This window comes from Homalodisca vitripennis, chromosome 5, assembly GCF_021130785.1.
Source record: "Homalodisca vitripennis isolate AUS2020 chromosome 5, UT_GWSS_2.1, whole genome shotgun sequence".
NCBI classification, from domain to species: domain Eukaryota; kingdom Metazoa; phylum Arthropoda; class Insecta; order Hemiptera; family Cicadellidae; genus Homalodisca; species Homalodisca vitripennis.
This window is the reverse complement of record NC_060211.1, coordinates 72,757,794-72,771,411: the sequence shown is the minus strand read 5'-3', so window position 1 is coordinate 72,771,411 and position 13,618 is coordinate 72,757,794. Positions and strand designations below refer to the sequence as shown.

The following is a 13,618-nucleotide window of genomic DNA, read 5'->3' as shown; positions in this document are numbered from 1 at the left end:
TTAACGTATAAATTTATTTCCCTGACCACACTAATCATCCAAATTTAACAGTGTGTAAATAATTGTAAATAAATAACTTTTTCAAAGGTTAATAAATATATTTTAAATGATTATACTTTAATCTATAAATTCAACAGGAAAAACCAGATCAATATACTTATACTAAATTATTAAATTCTTAAAATATTTAAGCTTCAATATAGAGAGCCTTTTTCTGTTAGTTTCTGTTTAACATCTGTTCTGTAAATGTCTCTCCATGGTGAAGCCAAAATATTTAAAGAATTTTATTATGAACGTAATGTTTGACGCAAAATGAAGCGGAAAACTTATTAAGCATGTTATTTACAGCACTGGCTTTGCAAGTCTAAGAAGATTGCGGTAAGCATTTAATGTTAGAAAAATAAATTCACAAATATTTTACTAAAATAATTTGAATATATCTTGGTGACTACTATTATAAGCTAGGTGAACTATTTTTTAGTTTGGTTTTATTCAAATCCACACCAAGATTGTTTAATACCCCTCAGTGGTCATGTTGCACAAGAAAGTAAAATTAATATTCTTTTGGAGCTTTTAGTTAGTTACAAAAATGTTTACCTACAAAGTACTCGAAAGTAAAACAAATACAAACAAAAGAAAAGTGCTTCGAACAACTGATTAACGATGGATAGATAATTGAAAAATACCTAATAAAAGTAAAGTAAATGTATCAATTTATCACAGAGGTTATAAATGAACAAGTTGAACAAAAAGTTTCATTCTAGTTACTCAATAAACCATAAAAGTAGGTAGTTACAATAGTATGGAATAACAACCAGTCAGGTAAATGTACCTGTACAGTACTCCAGGCATGTCTCTCGTACTTAACCAGTAACTAAATTTCACCACATTGTATTTGTCGACAACAATAAGCAGTGGTAATACAATGAACAGTTAATAAAACTAGAAAATTATCAATTACAAAATTTATTTAATAATAAAACTTGAGTGAAACATGTAAATTTTACATTCATACTATAGGAAACACTTAAAAAACACAAGAATCATTTCATGAAAGGAATGCTTTTACAGTCCGCATTGTAAATATTCCATCCGCTTATGATTCCATAGGTTCATTACCGTTTTGTCCTTCTTTGTGTGGGGCAAGCAGTTTCTGGTAGCTAGCCTTGGGCACGTCTATACTTAGTATATCACTTGTCCTCACTATTGCATGAGGATGCTGGAACATTGGAGTCTGAAGATCCTTCACATACAACTTGAACATGTCCACATCTATCCCACCAAACTTGGCATTCACATTTGATTTGTCATACAAATGGAGAGTGCACTCTTTATCTGGAACATAACCAAGTTGTTTAATTATCCATGTAGCTGTCCCATCCAAAGATTAGGAACACAGCAAAAATTACAGTATAAAGGATTCTCTGATTTTTAGACTTTTTTTGGGGAGAAATAAGTTCTTTAACCCTGAATGGTAAGCTTTATAAAAGTGACACTATCAGTAAGTCTTCGTAAATTTTACGGCAGGTTTTATTTTATTTTAATATGGAATTTTAAAAACAAATATTACATCATCTTATGGTTTATTATGTATAAAACAAGACTTACATAAAGCTTATTTAGAGTTTGTTCTATTTTAGAATACCTAACAGAAAAAATTGTGAGAGGTTTTAAATATTTTACAGTAAATATAGCTTGACAAATTAACTTTTTCTACAACTGCAAAGCCTTTTAAAAACTCAAGTTTAAACTTTACAAAGTTTGAAAAGTATACATCATCTGTTTCACGTATTGATAAAGTTGGACAAAACCTATAGAAAATGACTATGGTACAAGTAGCAATAAAATAATCATCAGTAAGCAATCATAAATATGATAACTGAGTGCAAAGAATTGTGTGTAGTACACAGAAGTGAAGAAGTCACGCATCTTGAACATTGTAGAAAGAGATTGGTAAGCACTCATAAATATGACAACTGAGTGCAAAGAATTGTGTATAGTACACAGAAATGAAGAAGTCACGCATCTTGAACATTGTAGAAAGAGATTTTAAGCCCTCATAAATATGACAACTGAGTGCAAAGAATTGTGTCTAGTATACAAAAGTGAAGGAGACACATCTTGAACGTTACAGAAAGAGGATTAAGCTGGCTGGATAGGTCTGCTAATCTAAAAGCAGCGTATTTATGACAAAAACAACTTGTAAGCCTGGACTGGACTCAAAGCAGCTATCAGGTATATTTGAACCCTTTTCTTTCCCTTCTTTTCTTCTTTCTGTTTTTTTTTTTTTTTTTTTTAATATGTATTAATACTCCCCCGCCTGACAAAGAGGATTCCAATCCTCGAAACATGGTGTTATACCTTTTCTAACATAGGCTATAACAATGTCAAATGTCCAAAATCCTACCTCCAGATGTATTTTATTTATTTTTAATGTATACAAAGTTTTGAACTATTTAACAATGGCATTTAGATTAAAGAGAGTTAGTTAATTCTTATGGTTGTTTTAGTGGATAAATATATAAACATAAACCTTTTAGTAAATAAATACATATATAAGATTTTTGATGAGACTCTTCACTATTTCTTGTTAGTGAATATTGTCTTGATATTGATAAGCTTAATAGTGATTACTAGACACGTGTGAAACTGCCAATGAATTCCATGAAGGATTTTCTCCTCACTTCCACCACCATATTTCTTAGCCAGTTCCGACTCCTTACCGAAGCGGGATAAGAAAATGGCAGTCGACAGTCATTAAATCCTAACCTATAAACTTACAATTGTAATCTGTTCACTAAATAAAACAATCTACAGGTTGACACATTACATAACTAACTATAAATATAACATTTATAATCACACTGTCAACGGCTGAAACAAAAATAAACCATGAAAGTCCATCATAAACCATTAAAAAACCGTTCGTCATGAATAAACCCCCATAATAGGCTATTTTTAGCGGCAGATTTGAAAATCATAAAGAATTTTTTATTTGTATGTAGACTGTCCGAACTTAACTTTTTCCTCAAAAATACAAAACGGCACCAGAAAGACACATATATCATGAGAAAGTACAAAATAAATGCTACTTTATGACATATAATAGTTTTATATGTCGCTGAGAACTTTTTAATTAGGCTTCCAATGAGTTAGAAATCTTCAAGCTTTACACAGAGACAGTCCGAACTTTCATGTTGGTGGAAATGGCGGAATTTCTTCTCTCACTTGCATAATTTGTAGAAACTAGCTATGAAGTAAGATGGGGGATGTGTGGGAAACTCCTTGGTGGAATCCAGACAGATCTGCTAAATGGTTCATTTGTTTTATACTTACTGTATGTTAAATTAATATTTCATGGACACACTTTGAAAAAGAATTACTCACTTCATAATAGGTCTAACATAAAACAAAATGACTTTCATACCCTAAAAAAATAATAATATCATAAAAAGCTTTGGATAAAAATAACTATACACCTATAAGAGAGTCTACGAGTTGCATTAATAGTGTCTTTGCCAATATGTAGTAATTACACTTCATTTACCCAGCCATATCAGACCAATATGACATATGCTTTGAGACTTACTTTAAAAGACTAGGCCTTTTAAAATCAAAACTAATATTCCAAACAAACTAATCTACAAACTAAAAATGTAGAATAAGCACAGTTGATTGGTTAACTTTGTGTATTGAATTAGAAATAAATTCAATTTATGACATTCTTAATGACAGGCTAACAAAACAAGATACTTTAGGCCAAATCCGACTTTATAGGGCAAGTATAAAAAACAAAAGCTGAATGGTAAAATAAAATAATTTCTGAAGCAGAAAACAAACATAAAGAGGCCTATATAGCGTAGTCGTTGAAGGGAACAGTGTAAAAACTGATCAGGTAAAAAATACAAAACTCATAAAAGATGGGAAATTTATTGTAAATTGTAAAAATAGTTTTTAAATGATTATATTATAAATGTTGCAGCATAACTAAAAGAAGAATTAATCTCAGTGACAACTGTACATGGTTCTGTCCATAATATAGGCCTATCACAAATATTAAGTACAAACATTGTTTTTACCTATAAACAAATATTAATTTGAAAATAATAACACATTTACTCTAAAATTGTCAACTAGCATTGACGGCATTAGGTACCGAAAGCATTTTACGATAGATTATACTCATTAATACACTTCATTAACGCCTCTATCCATTGTGGTGCCTTCCCTGATGGCTGTACTACTGCTAAAATTAAGACTTCTTTTTAAGAAAACTAAATGATGAGAGATGTTTTACTATCGTCTAACCCTACGTCTGCAGTTTCTAAATTAAATAAAAGTTGTTTGTGGCCAACTGGCTTGACTGTTGTGACAGGTCAAATTACGACATTTGAATATTCGCGGGGAATTGGCAGACTGTGACGTCAGTGAATGGGCAGACTGTGATGTCAGTGAATCACATGTTGTCGGAATTGAGATTTATTTAATTAATAACGGAGAAATATATTACACTTTATACGGGAACAAATTTAATTAATTAAAATGAGTTATACATAACCAAAATTCGTGTTTTACAAAAGTATTAAATAAAATTACGCAGAAAAGCCAATTGTGGGATAAAATGACTTGCGTATTGATGACGTCAGAAAGCGCATGTTGCTAAAAATTTAAATAAAAAAGCTTTAGAAAAATAATAAAAGAAAATAGAAAGACTTAAATTGATCAATTATAGTGAACGTGATATATTTTGACAATTATAAGAAAAGAATCAAATTATATTTAATCGTGAAGATGCTGATTTGAACGGGAGAGGGGATGAACATTGTGTGAACCGGCATGCGTAGTTTTTATACGGAGAATCCTTCTTCTCTGTCTGGACTTGAAGCAGTAAGGACGTCTACTCGTATAGATGAAATTTGAAACTGTACAATAGTGCATTGAAGTTGTAATAAGGGATGGGATGTTGTGTTAGTGAACAAAAATCAAAGCAAAGTGAGTAGAATTAGACAATATAATATAAAATAAATTGACGTCAAAGTCATTTGCTTTGTCTTTCATTGAGTATCCCATCTACAAAGAAATGTGGTAAGTAAGATAATAAGCTTTAAATTAAAGAATATTACTTTCAAAACTTATTTGATTCTAAGTGATTGGTAAGAACAGTGAATATTTTGTGAACTTTATTATGATATAAACATAAACAAGTATATTGATCAGAACTTTCAAAAGACTAGTATTAAGTTTGAACCATTATTCAACCTACTTAAAAAAACCTGAGATAATATAGACCCAGTGCTAGTGATATATAACGTGTAGCCTACTTTCATTAATACAAACTACACTTTCAACAACACCACAGACATTGAAGTTTGATCGTTATTTAAATGTCAACTTGGAACAATATGAGTTAGCCAACACGAAGCAAGTCGCACAACCAATGAGGGGCAGCACACTTTGAATACCGATTGTGAGAAAATTGGGACAACAAACGGGGGCCTGGAACGTAGCAAAATCGTACAGCCAACTGGGGACTGGACCGTAGCAGAAGGGTGACCAAAGTGGATCGTAGCAGAATAGGCACAGCAACGTGGGGACCGTAGCACTGTAAGAAAATAAACTCCTGTGTGAGCAGTATGGCTGTATAAAGTCTAAATTAACAAAAAATGCTTGTGGAAAAAAAAGATGGTTGATGGGATTGTGAATCTCAGCAAAGCTTGAGATTGTATTGAGATCTATATATAAGTGTATATAAATTAGTTGGAAAAAACTCAGATAGTTTGGTATAACAAATACCAAGATGAGGTAGACAGTTTTGTATCTTAATGGCAGAAGCCAGGTAACTGAGATCCAACATTTTCTAAATTTAAAACCAAATTTGTCAAATCAAGACAAATTACCAATTTAGTGTCCCACGGGATCTGCATTGGGGCTTTGCTTTTTCTCATTAATACCCATAAAATTGTAGATGTCATCCCAGAGAGAAATTTTTGTATGTTTGCTGATGACCAACTCCACCAAGTCATCACCAAGCACAAATTTTAAACATATTACATGATGGTGTATTTATACTTTTTTTATGGATGGCGCAATATTTTTCAAAAAAACTTTCAGAAATTGAATGTGGACAAAAATTGGTTGTATTCAAAGCTCCTCTAGAAATTCCAACTCTTTCTATTGGGGACATTCAACTTGAGGTCAATCATTCAGTCGACTGTCCTGGAGTGAGGTTACATGAATGTTTGGACTGGAGTGAGCAGTTGGACACGTTCAAATGAGTCTAGGTTTGTAAAGAGCTTTGCCCTAAGAGGACTAAGTGGGCTTAAATATTTGACTCTCCTTAAATCGCTCAACCACTGCTTCATTGGGTTATACATCTCCTACTATATAATGTTATAGCGAACAGGAGGGGGGCAAAAAAACTCAAAATAAGGTTAATCAAATTTTTGTATTACAAAAAAAGCATTAAAGATGCATTTTTGGAATGATCCCTCAAACACACTGTTAAAAATTTTTCAAAAAGCTATAAATCTTAATAGGTCTTATTATTTCTGAGGTTTCAGTAAATATTAAATTTCATTGGCTTAAAAATGTTTCCAAGCATTGTCCATTATAAAATTAGATTAATAACAAAACTGTCCAAAACTACCCATCGTAACGTATAGGAAATTAAGATGAAGGCGATTTTGCCATGTCCAATTTTTCCTATGACGAGCTGGACAAAACAAATATCTTAAATACTACCCCTCACTTATTGTACTAACTCCTTTTTTAGTTAAAAGTATAACTCTAATATGTTTTTATATACAGTGGTTGATTTCTAGAATTAAAGATGGAGGAATTAATCTTCCACATGGGATATCTGGAATACTTTCCAGAAGAAAGTGATGTCCATATGCTCTCCTTCAGAAAATGTAGAAAATATGAGGTCTTATTATTTGAAAACACGATGCAGTGTTTTTGCGCATTTCTGATGTAAAGGGTTTCTGTAAACCAAATCTGTTCATTTGTTTAGAAAGCGACACTGGAATGCCTATGCGTGTTGTATCAACTATCTCACAACCCATGTGTAGGTGCTTAAGTAAATGTTAATACTGTTTGTACTTAACACACGTGTATTTTTTTATATGTGACATTTTCATCACAAAAAAAGTTAAAAGAACATATATAAACTTTGAAGAAAAGTTATGAAGTTAAGATTGTACTGTAAATAGGAAACATTGTATTAAATCAAAAAGAATTAATAGTTCAAATAAGAAACGTTCAAATAGTATGACTGAGAAATTTACCAAGATACGTAAAATCATCAACTATTCAACTTTCTAGATCTTTGACAAACTCAGCCAGTGACAGGGAAGATAGTTCGTTATAGCAAAGTGTTTTGACCCCCAGCAGGGATCACTTCTGGTTGGTTTATACCTTCCAGTTGAACCCACCACTGGGCACAGCAAAAACCGATGTGCCATTTCAATCTGGGCAACCTTATGGATGTCCAGTAGCGGCACATCACAAACCACAAATGGTGAGATTCTGGGGTTCATGGGCAATTCAGTAGGTCTAGTCTACTGTGGAAGATGACTGTTGAGAGTTGGTGGGGTTTGTTCCCTAACCTCAGAGATTCTTGTTAACCTCAACAAGGGTGTGGTACCCCCTGCCTACTTTGACTGGAGAGGCTGGTTCAGAGCTGGCCTCCCCTTCTTCCGGGATGACTTTGAGATGTAGTGCCCTAATTCTTCCTCATGGATCTCGATAGGAGGCGGCCCCTACTCCCTAACCTTACCCATCCTGAATATCCTATCACTCCGGAAGCAGTGCAAAGGTTCTTACAGGACTAAGTGCAATTTATAAGCTTCTTGTCCTAAGAGAACAAAAAAAAAAAAAAAATTGTTTTGACTGGAGTTGCTATCTTATGATAAATCAAGCATGGTGTTTAACATAACATTTTAAAAGAAAAGAAATAGGAGATTCATGATTACCATTACTAATGTACATAAATAAATAAATTTTAAGGTTAATATTAATTATCTTTTATTAATAACTGCATTATTAATTCAAATGTATTGTTTCTACATAAATAAATTTTATTTAACTATTTATTGCTCAAAATATTATCATTGCAAGCTAAATTATGTAATATGTATTTGATATAACAATATAGTTCAGCTTGTTATACATCTTAAAAATTAATATATTAACAATAAATAAAAAAATATCTAGGCTGTGTGTATTAATTATAAAATGTAATGTTTGTTTACTTTTTACTGTTTACTTAACGTGTCTGACTCCTTAGCAATATAAAGAACACATGTACGCTGCCATTAAAATTACATATGGGCAGTATTAGTATCAGTAACAGATTATTCATTGGTAACCTATTACTGGGATACTGTTATTTCAGTAACAGCTAGACTGAATGATTTGGTGTTCTCACAACAACTTTCTGCTTTTAGATTACTTGGTAACCAGTAAAAGCCTGGCCATTTCGAGCAAGCAATGACCCAAGGGAAATGTTACACTAAGGAATGTTTTAAGCGATATAAGTGGGTTCAGATTAGGTTATCGTAAATGTTGCTACCACCTATCGTAAATAGTAGTACCAAAGTTAAATATAATCTTTACAAGCGCTTATGTGATTTGAGCTTGAATCTGGGTACTATCTCAAGGGATGTTTTTCATTTTTTTGCCAGAAGTGCGGGAAAGCACCACCAAAGCCCGCACTGATGGCCAGGGGCATTTCTGATCAGTACTTTCCCAACCTCAAATCATGTCCCAAGGTGTCTAACTGCTATGACATCAGATCACGTTCCGTAACAGGTTATTGGAAAATAATACCTCAATACGTTATTTTGTAATAGGTTATTGTCAATCAACAGTATTTCTTGTCTCTAGCGAATAAACATGTCTGATAGTGTTAAAATCATTCTAATTGATAGTTTAGTCATTCGAGTGTTGATAGATGATTCGATTGAGTTGGTGGCCAATTATTATACTGCATCCTTGAATATTGGTATAAATGAAACAGGCATTACTGTTAGTACGTTTATCGTCTTAAAAGTATCATACATGAAATTTGTATGTGCCCCTCGTGTTGCAGAATTACCAAACTGTCAGAAGAGCTGGGTAGAGTACGATAAGCAGACCCTCGATTAATGAACCGATACTGAGTTTTGAACAATAACTAACGTATCAACTTTAAACACTTTTTCATTGCCTTGTCTTATCTTGTCTCAATTAACGAATTGTCTTGTACACACAATAACACAGTTGAAAGCTCGTGAAGGACCTTGAAACAAATTTTAAAATGTGGCATGTCATGTGAGAACAAAGAAGAGAAGTAAGGTTTTCTAGAGAGGATTCTTTCAACAACTTCTTGAAAGCGGTTAATCATTGCTACCCAGGGGAAACAAATAGTTACACACATTTTGTTTTTCTATTATAAATGTTTGTTATGTTGTTATCATTTTGTTATTATTTATAAGTTTTTCCAATAGTAAAAACTGGAACTGGAAATATATGTTGTGTTCGATTGTTATAGCTCCTTTATTACTTATTACATCATCACTACATGTTTCATATTAACTATTTTAATTCTGAATATGATTGGTATTATAATTATAGGCCTAGATATTGACAGACTCATATTCGGTATATGAATATTAAGTATCAATGGTTATACTAATCAGCATAAAAACCGAATCCACTGATCATACTTTATGGGCTCATTAAATCCACTCCATCAATTTTTAACAATTATTACCCTTGATCTTTATTACTGTCATAGAATTGGACTTGAAACTGCAGTATTTTCTATTGAAACTGATAATCATAAGGAATCATATTCATATTTGGTATGAAGACCTACGCATTACAAAGTAAAAGAAAACAATACCACATCTCTTCTGTACATTCTGACATAATAATAAGTGGTGTAATAATTTAAAGTGGAATCACGATACATGTACTAACTTTTGAATTGAATATGTAGAAACATATCACATACATCATCACTCATGAGTACCGCAATGGAAATAAACAATAAGTATTTCTGTAAATGACTACACAAATGAATGTAACCAATCAGGAAAAGTAACGTGGAGATGCCCAAAGTTGCACAGTAGCTAACAGGTCCAAAATAACAAAAGAAAAACAATAAATAAAAAGCTAAAATAACAAATCACAGAAAAAGTACTGAAAAACTTAAATTATCTTCCAGTGTAGTTGTTAAATCAATCTTTCTGCTCAAATTTTTGCATGAATGTTGACAACCCTGTTATTTCCTCCTCTTATAGGCTACCTAACCCTCTTCAGTTTCTTATCCTCCCGCATCCGGACACACCCGATTCCTCTCTGTTCTCAAGAATGATGCATTAATTAAATATGAACTAAAACACTTTAATAATTTTTGAGCAATATATGGTTTGTAACAAAAAAGGAAATTCTTGAAATAAAAAGTATATTTTAAGAAACTGTGAGAAGTGGTTTTTAGTTAGATCGTGTTAGGTAACATAGTTAAAGTAAACATTATCTTCACTTTATTTTGGAATGCAAATTCAAGTAGGCCTATGTTGTCATGCCTAGGTTCCAACTGAACGTGATAAGAGTTGATTGTCAACAGTTGTTTTAGATCGTTTTAGATTAGGAGGGTAAAGTAAAATGACACCAAAGTTAATGAACAAATAATTAATAAACAATTATTTTTCTAAAATTAATTTTGACAGCATTGTATTCAAACAGTGTAAGCACCCATACCTGATACGTGTGCTAGGGCCCTTAGAAATCGTTCTCTCAAGAATGATCTTGCTTCTTGTTTGTCTGGGGTAGCAAAGTCTTGTTGGGGAGCGTCTTTCATATTTAGAAATGACAAAAGTTAATATTTTTAAATCGGATATTTGCGTTAAACCTCTGTACAAATGTATGGTTACCGGCTAACCTCAACTTATCCAGAAGAATCAGAATCCGTTTCTTTACATCGTAAAACTTTTTTACTATTGGCATAAATGAAGTCTTTGGTGTTTTACTATGCTGCCTCACTGTTCACTATCTTGTGATTGTTTTGTTATCGTATTATTACATCATTTTTATTTGCATTTTTATTTTCAGTGCACCTAAAAGCTTAGTATCATACTTGTGTAGTAATGTTGGTTAATTATAATACATTTATGTTTTAATATTGTTGGTTAATAAGAAAGTAGGATGTATCTGTATATGATTATATATTGAGGTTCTTAATATTGTTTTCATTCCAGGGGCTATTAATCTTTCTTAACTCAAAAATATTAGATAAATAGGGGCTCCATGAATACTAATTTTGCACTCGGAAACTTGTGATGCGATTAAGACCAAATTTGTATACAAGATAGGTACAATAAAATTGTACCGTTCTTAGTATGCGATTATAGAAAATGTTAGGATTATAGAAAAAAAGTTGTAAAATTATCATATTAACTTTTATTCTTGATCGAGCAGTCCAAATAATTAGCCATTGGTCACGTTATGGAGCTCCTAAAATTATAATCTTATAATTTTCGATCAAGAATAAAAGTTTAGATGGTAATTTAACAACAACAACCTTTTTCATATTATTCTAAAATTATGTACTCAATAATTCTAAAATTATGTACTCAATAATTCTAAAATTATGTACTCAATAATTCTAAAATTATGTTTACAAACATAGTACATGTATATAAATATCCAAGTTATGGATTTTCAAAGTAGCAATTAGGTTGGAAAATACCAAAACCCAGTACTCTTTATCGTTGTTATCGATATAGGTACAACAGGAAGTTATTGTTTGCAAATTACTTGCTTTATATTATATCTAAACGCTGAAATAAACAAGCTAAATTTTAACGTAACTCTCGTTACTGTAGCTTTACTTGTGGTTAACATTCAAAATTGTATATACATACTTTTTGATTCAAGAGTAAATTAGTTTATTAATTGTGACAAAATAATAAAGATTCATTAAATATGGAATCAATTAAAATGTTACGTTGTATTAAACTCTAACGCATGTTACGTAATTTTAAAACTAATTGGACTAGGCTTTTGAGTATTATTCAAGGGTCTAGCAAATAAATACAAACCAAACTATTTTGAGAAAGCAGTTCATTAAATTATGGAAATCGATAAGAGAATGGTGGATTGTAGCAAACATATTACAAATTAGTTTTTTTTATAATACGCGAATAAATTATCAAGAATAACCTTGCTAATTTGAATTTATATAATAGTAAATGTCCATTCTACCATCTACGGCACCGAATTTCTGGAGAAAAAAGAAAAACACCACTCGATATAGTACCTCAATCTAAGCTCAGATCATGTAAGCGCTCTTAAATGTTAATTATTGAATATCGAATTATTGGGAACTAAGAAAATATGGACACAGAAATAAATTGAAGCAAACGACATAAGTATAGAAAGTGGTATCGTAATCAGGCTATTAGACAGCTGTGACACGTATTGAAGTTATCTGATCTAATCTGGCTCGGCGTTATCTAAACAAAACTAATAGTATATTGCCACTTCCCCCTGGTAAAAAACCACTCATCTTTATAATTAACAAGTACCCTCAACTCTTATGAGGTCGGGAAGTATTAGTCTGATAAAAATCAAATTTTAGAAATGTTGTTGTGTTATTTTACATAAAATTGCAATATATATCAAACAGGTAATGTACTTAGTTGATTAAGGTCAATGAAACAGATTTCGAAGAAGAATTTTCAATCGCCGTCGTGGCCAAATACGTTGTCACAGTTCTCAACAGCGGCGAAGAGAGCGATGGAAGTCATGACCAAGAGGGGGCCAAGGGACCGGGTGACGAGGCTCGCAACACCACCGAAAGCGGATCCTCCCAATATCAGAGAATAGCCTTCGTTTAGGCACTTATTCCACTTCTGCGGTCTTTGCTTTTTGGCTAACGTCTTCATTTCTGTTGTCATTGTGAGTGTTATGGAGCCAATTAAATTTGAAAGTGAACTGAGTATTTTCAAATTTGTATGTTCCAAAGTGTCCATAGTAACGATAAAGTATAACAATCCACAAACAACGCGCTGAAATAGTAAAGGAAAAATAAATGTTCCTCATAATTTAAAATTGTGAAAAATGTGTATTATTTTACAATAACTGCGAAAATAATAATATTGATACGAGGAGGTCCATAGTTGTACCAGAAATTTACTAGTCAGTACCAGAATGTCCGTAATATATACAGACTAACCGTGCCTGTAAGATGGCTGTTATTTGACTTTTTATCCACTTCCCTTGTTTCAGATAGTTTTGATGATTACACATATAATAAAAATTACAATGCCAACTGCACGTAGTGATTTCTTACTCGATGATACCGGGGGCGCGTTGTAACAAGGATTCCTACTTCCAAGAATCCTTTTGGGAGGGATGTGTTCCCTGATTATGGCATGTATGCTGTTACTTGATTGATTATAGTTTAGCTGTATTTGTATTCTAATATCTTACTCTCTGAACCAAATTCTATTTTATAATTTATCTTCGAAGTTTTTTTTACTTTTCATTTTCGAAGCTAAATTATTCAGTGTTACAACAGGCACTCGATGTCACCAACGCAGTTACGCAGTTACGTAGGTAAAATATATGT

General features: G+C 32.1%; 1 protein-coding gene across 2 annotated transcripts; it reads right to left on the bottom strand.

Moving 5' to 3' along the window:
- Positions 1-950: 950 nt before the first annotated feature.
- Positions 951-10,974, bottom strand: LOC124362355 (gem-associated protein 7-like). 2 transcript variants are annotated; one of them, XM_046816787.1, is made up of 2 exons: positions 10,747-10,974; positions 951-1,335 (listed from the first exon to the last, which is right to left on the bottom strand). In XM_046816787.1, the coding sequence occupies exons 1-2, from the start codon at positions 10,844-10,846 to the stop codon at positions 1,097-1,099; spliced, it is 339 nt and encodes a 112-aa protein (XP_046672743.1). In that variant the 5' UTR covers positions 10,847-10,974; the 3' UTR covers positions 951-1,096. The 2 variants fall into 2 exon arrangements, with proteins under 2 accessions (XP_046672743.1, XP_046672744.1); XM_046816788.1 differs by lacking the exon at positions 10,747-10,974 and adding an exon at positions 9,964-10,079.
- Between the last annotated feature and the right edge of the window lie 2,644 nt (positions 10,975-13,618).

Excerpts from the sequence above, each read along its gene's own strand:
- LOC124362355 (XM_046816787.1), bottom strand. The coding sequence starts at position 10,846 with ATGAAAGACGCTCCCCAACAAGACTTTGCTACCCCAGACAAACAAGAA. Across the intron at positions 1,336-10,746 it reads GGCCCTAGCACACGTATCAG|ATAAAGAGTGCACTCTCCAT; the intron begins GTATGGGTGCTT and ends GTTATGTTCCAG.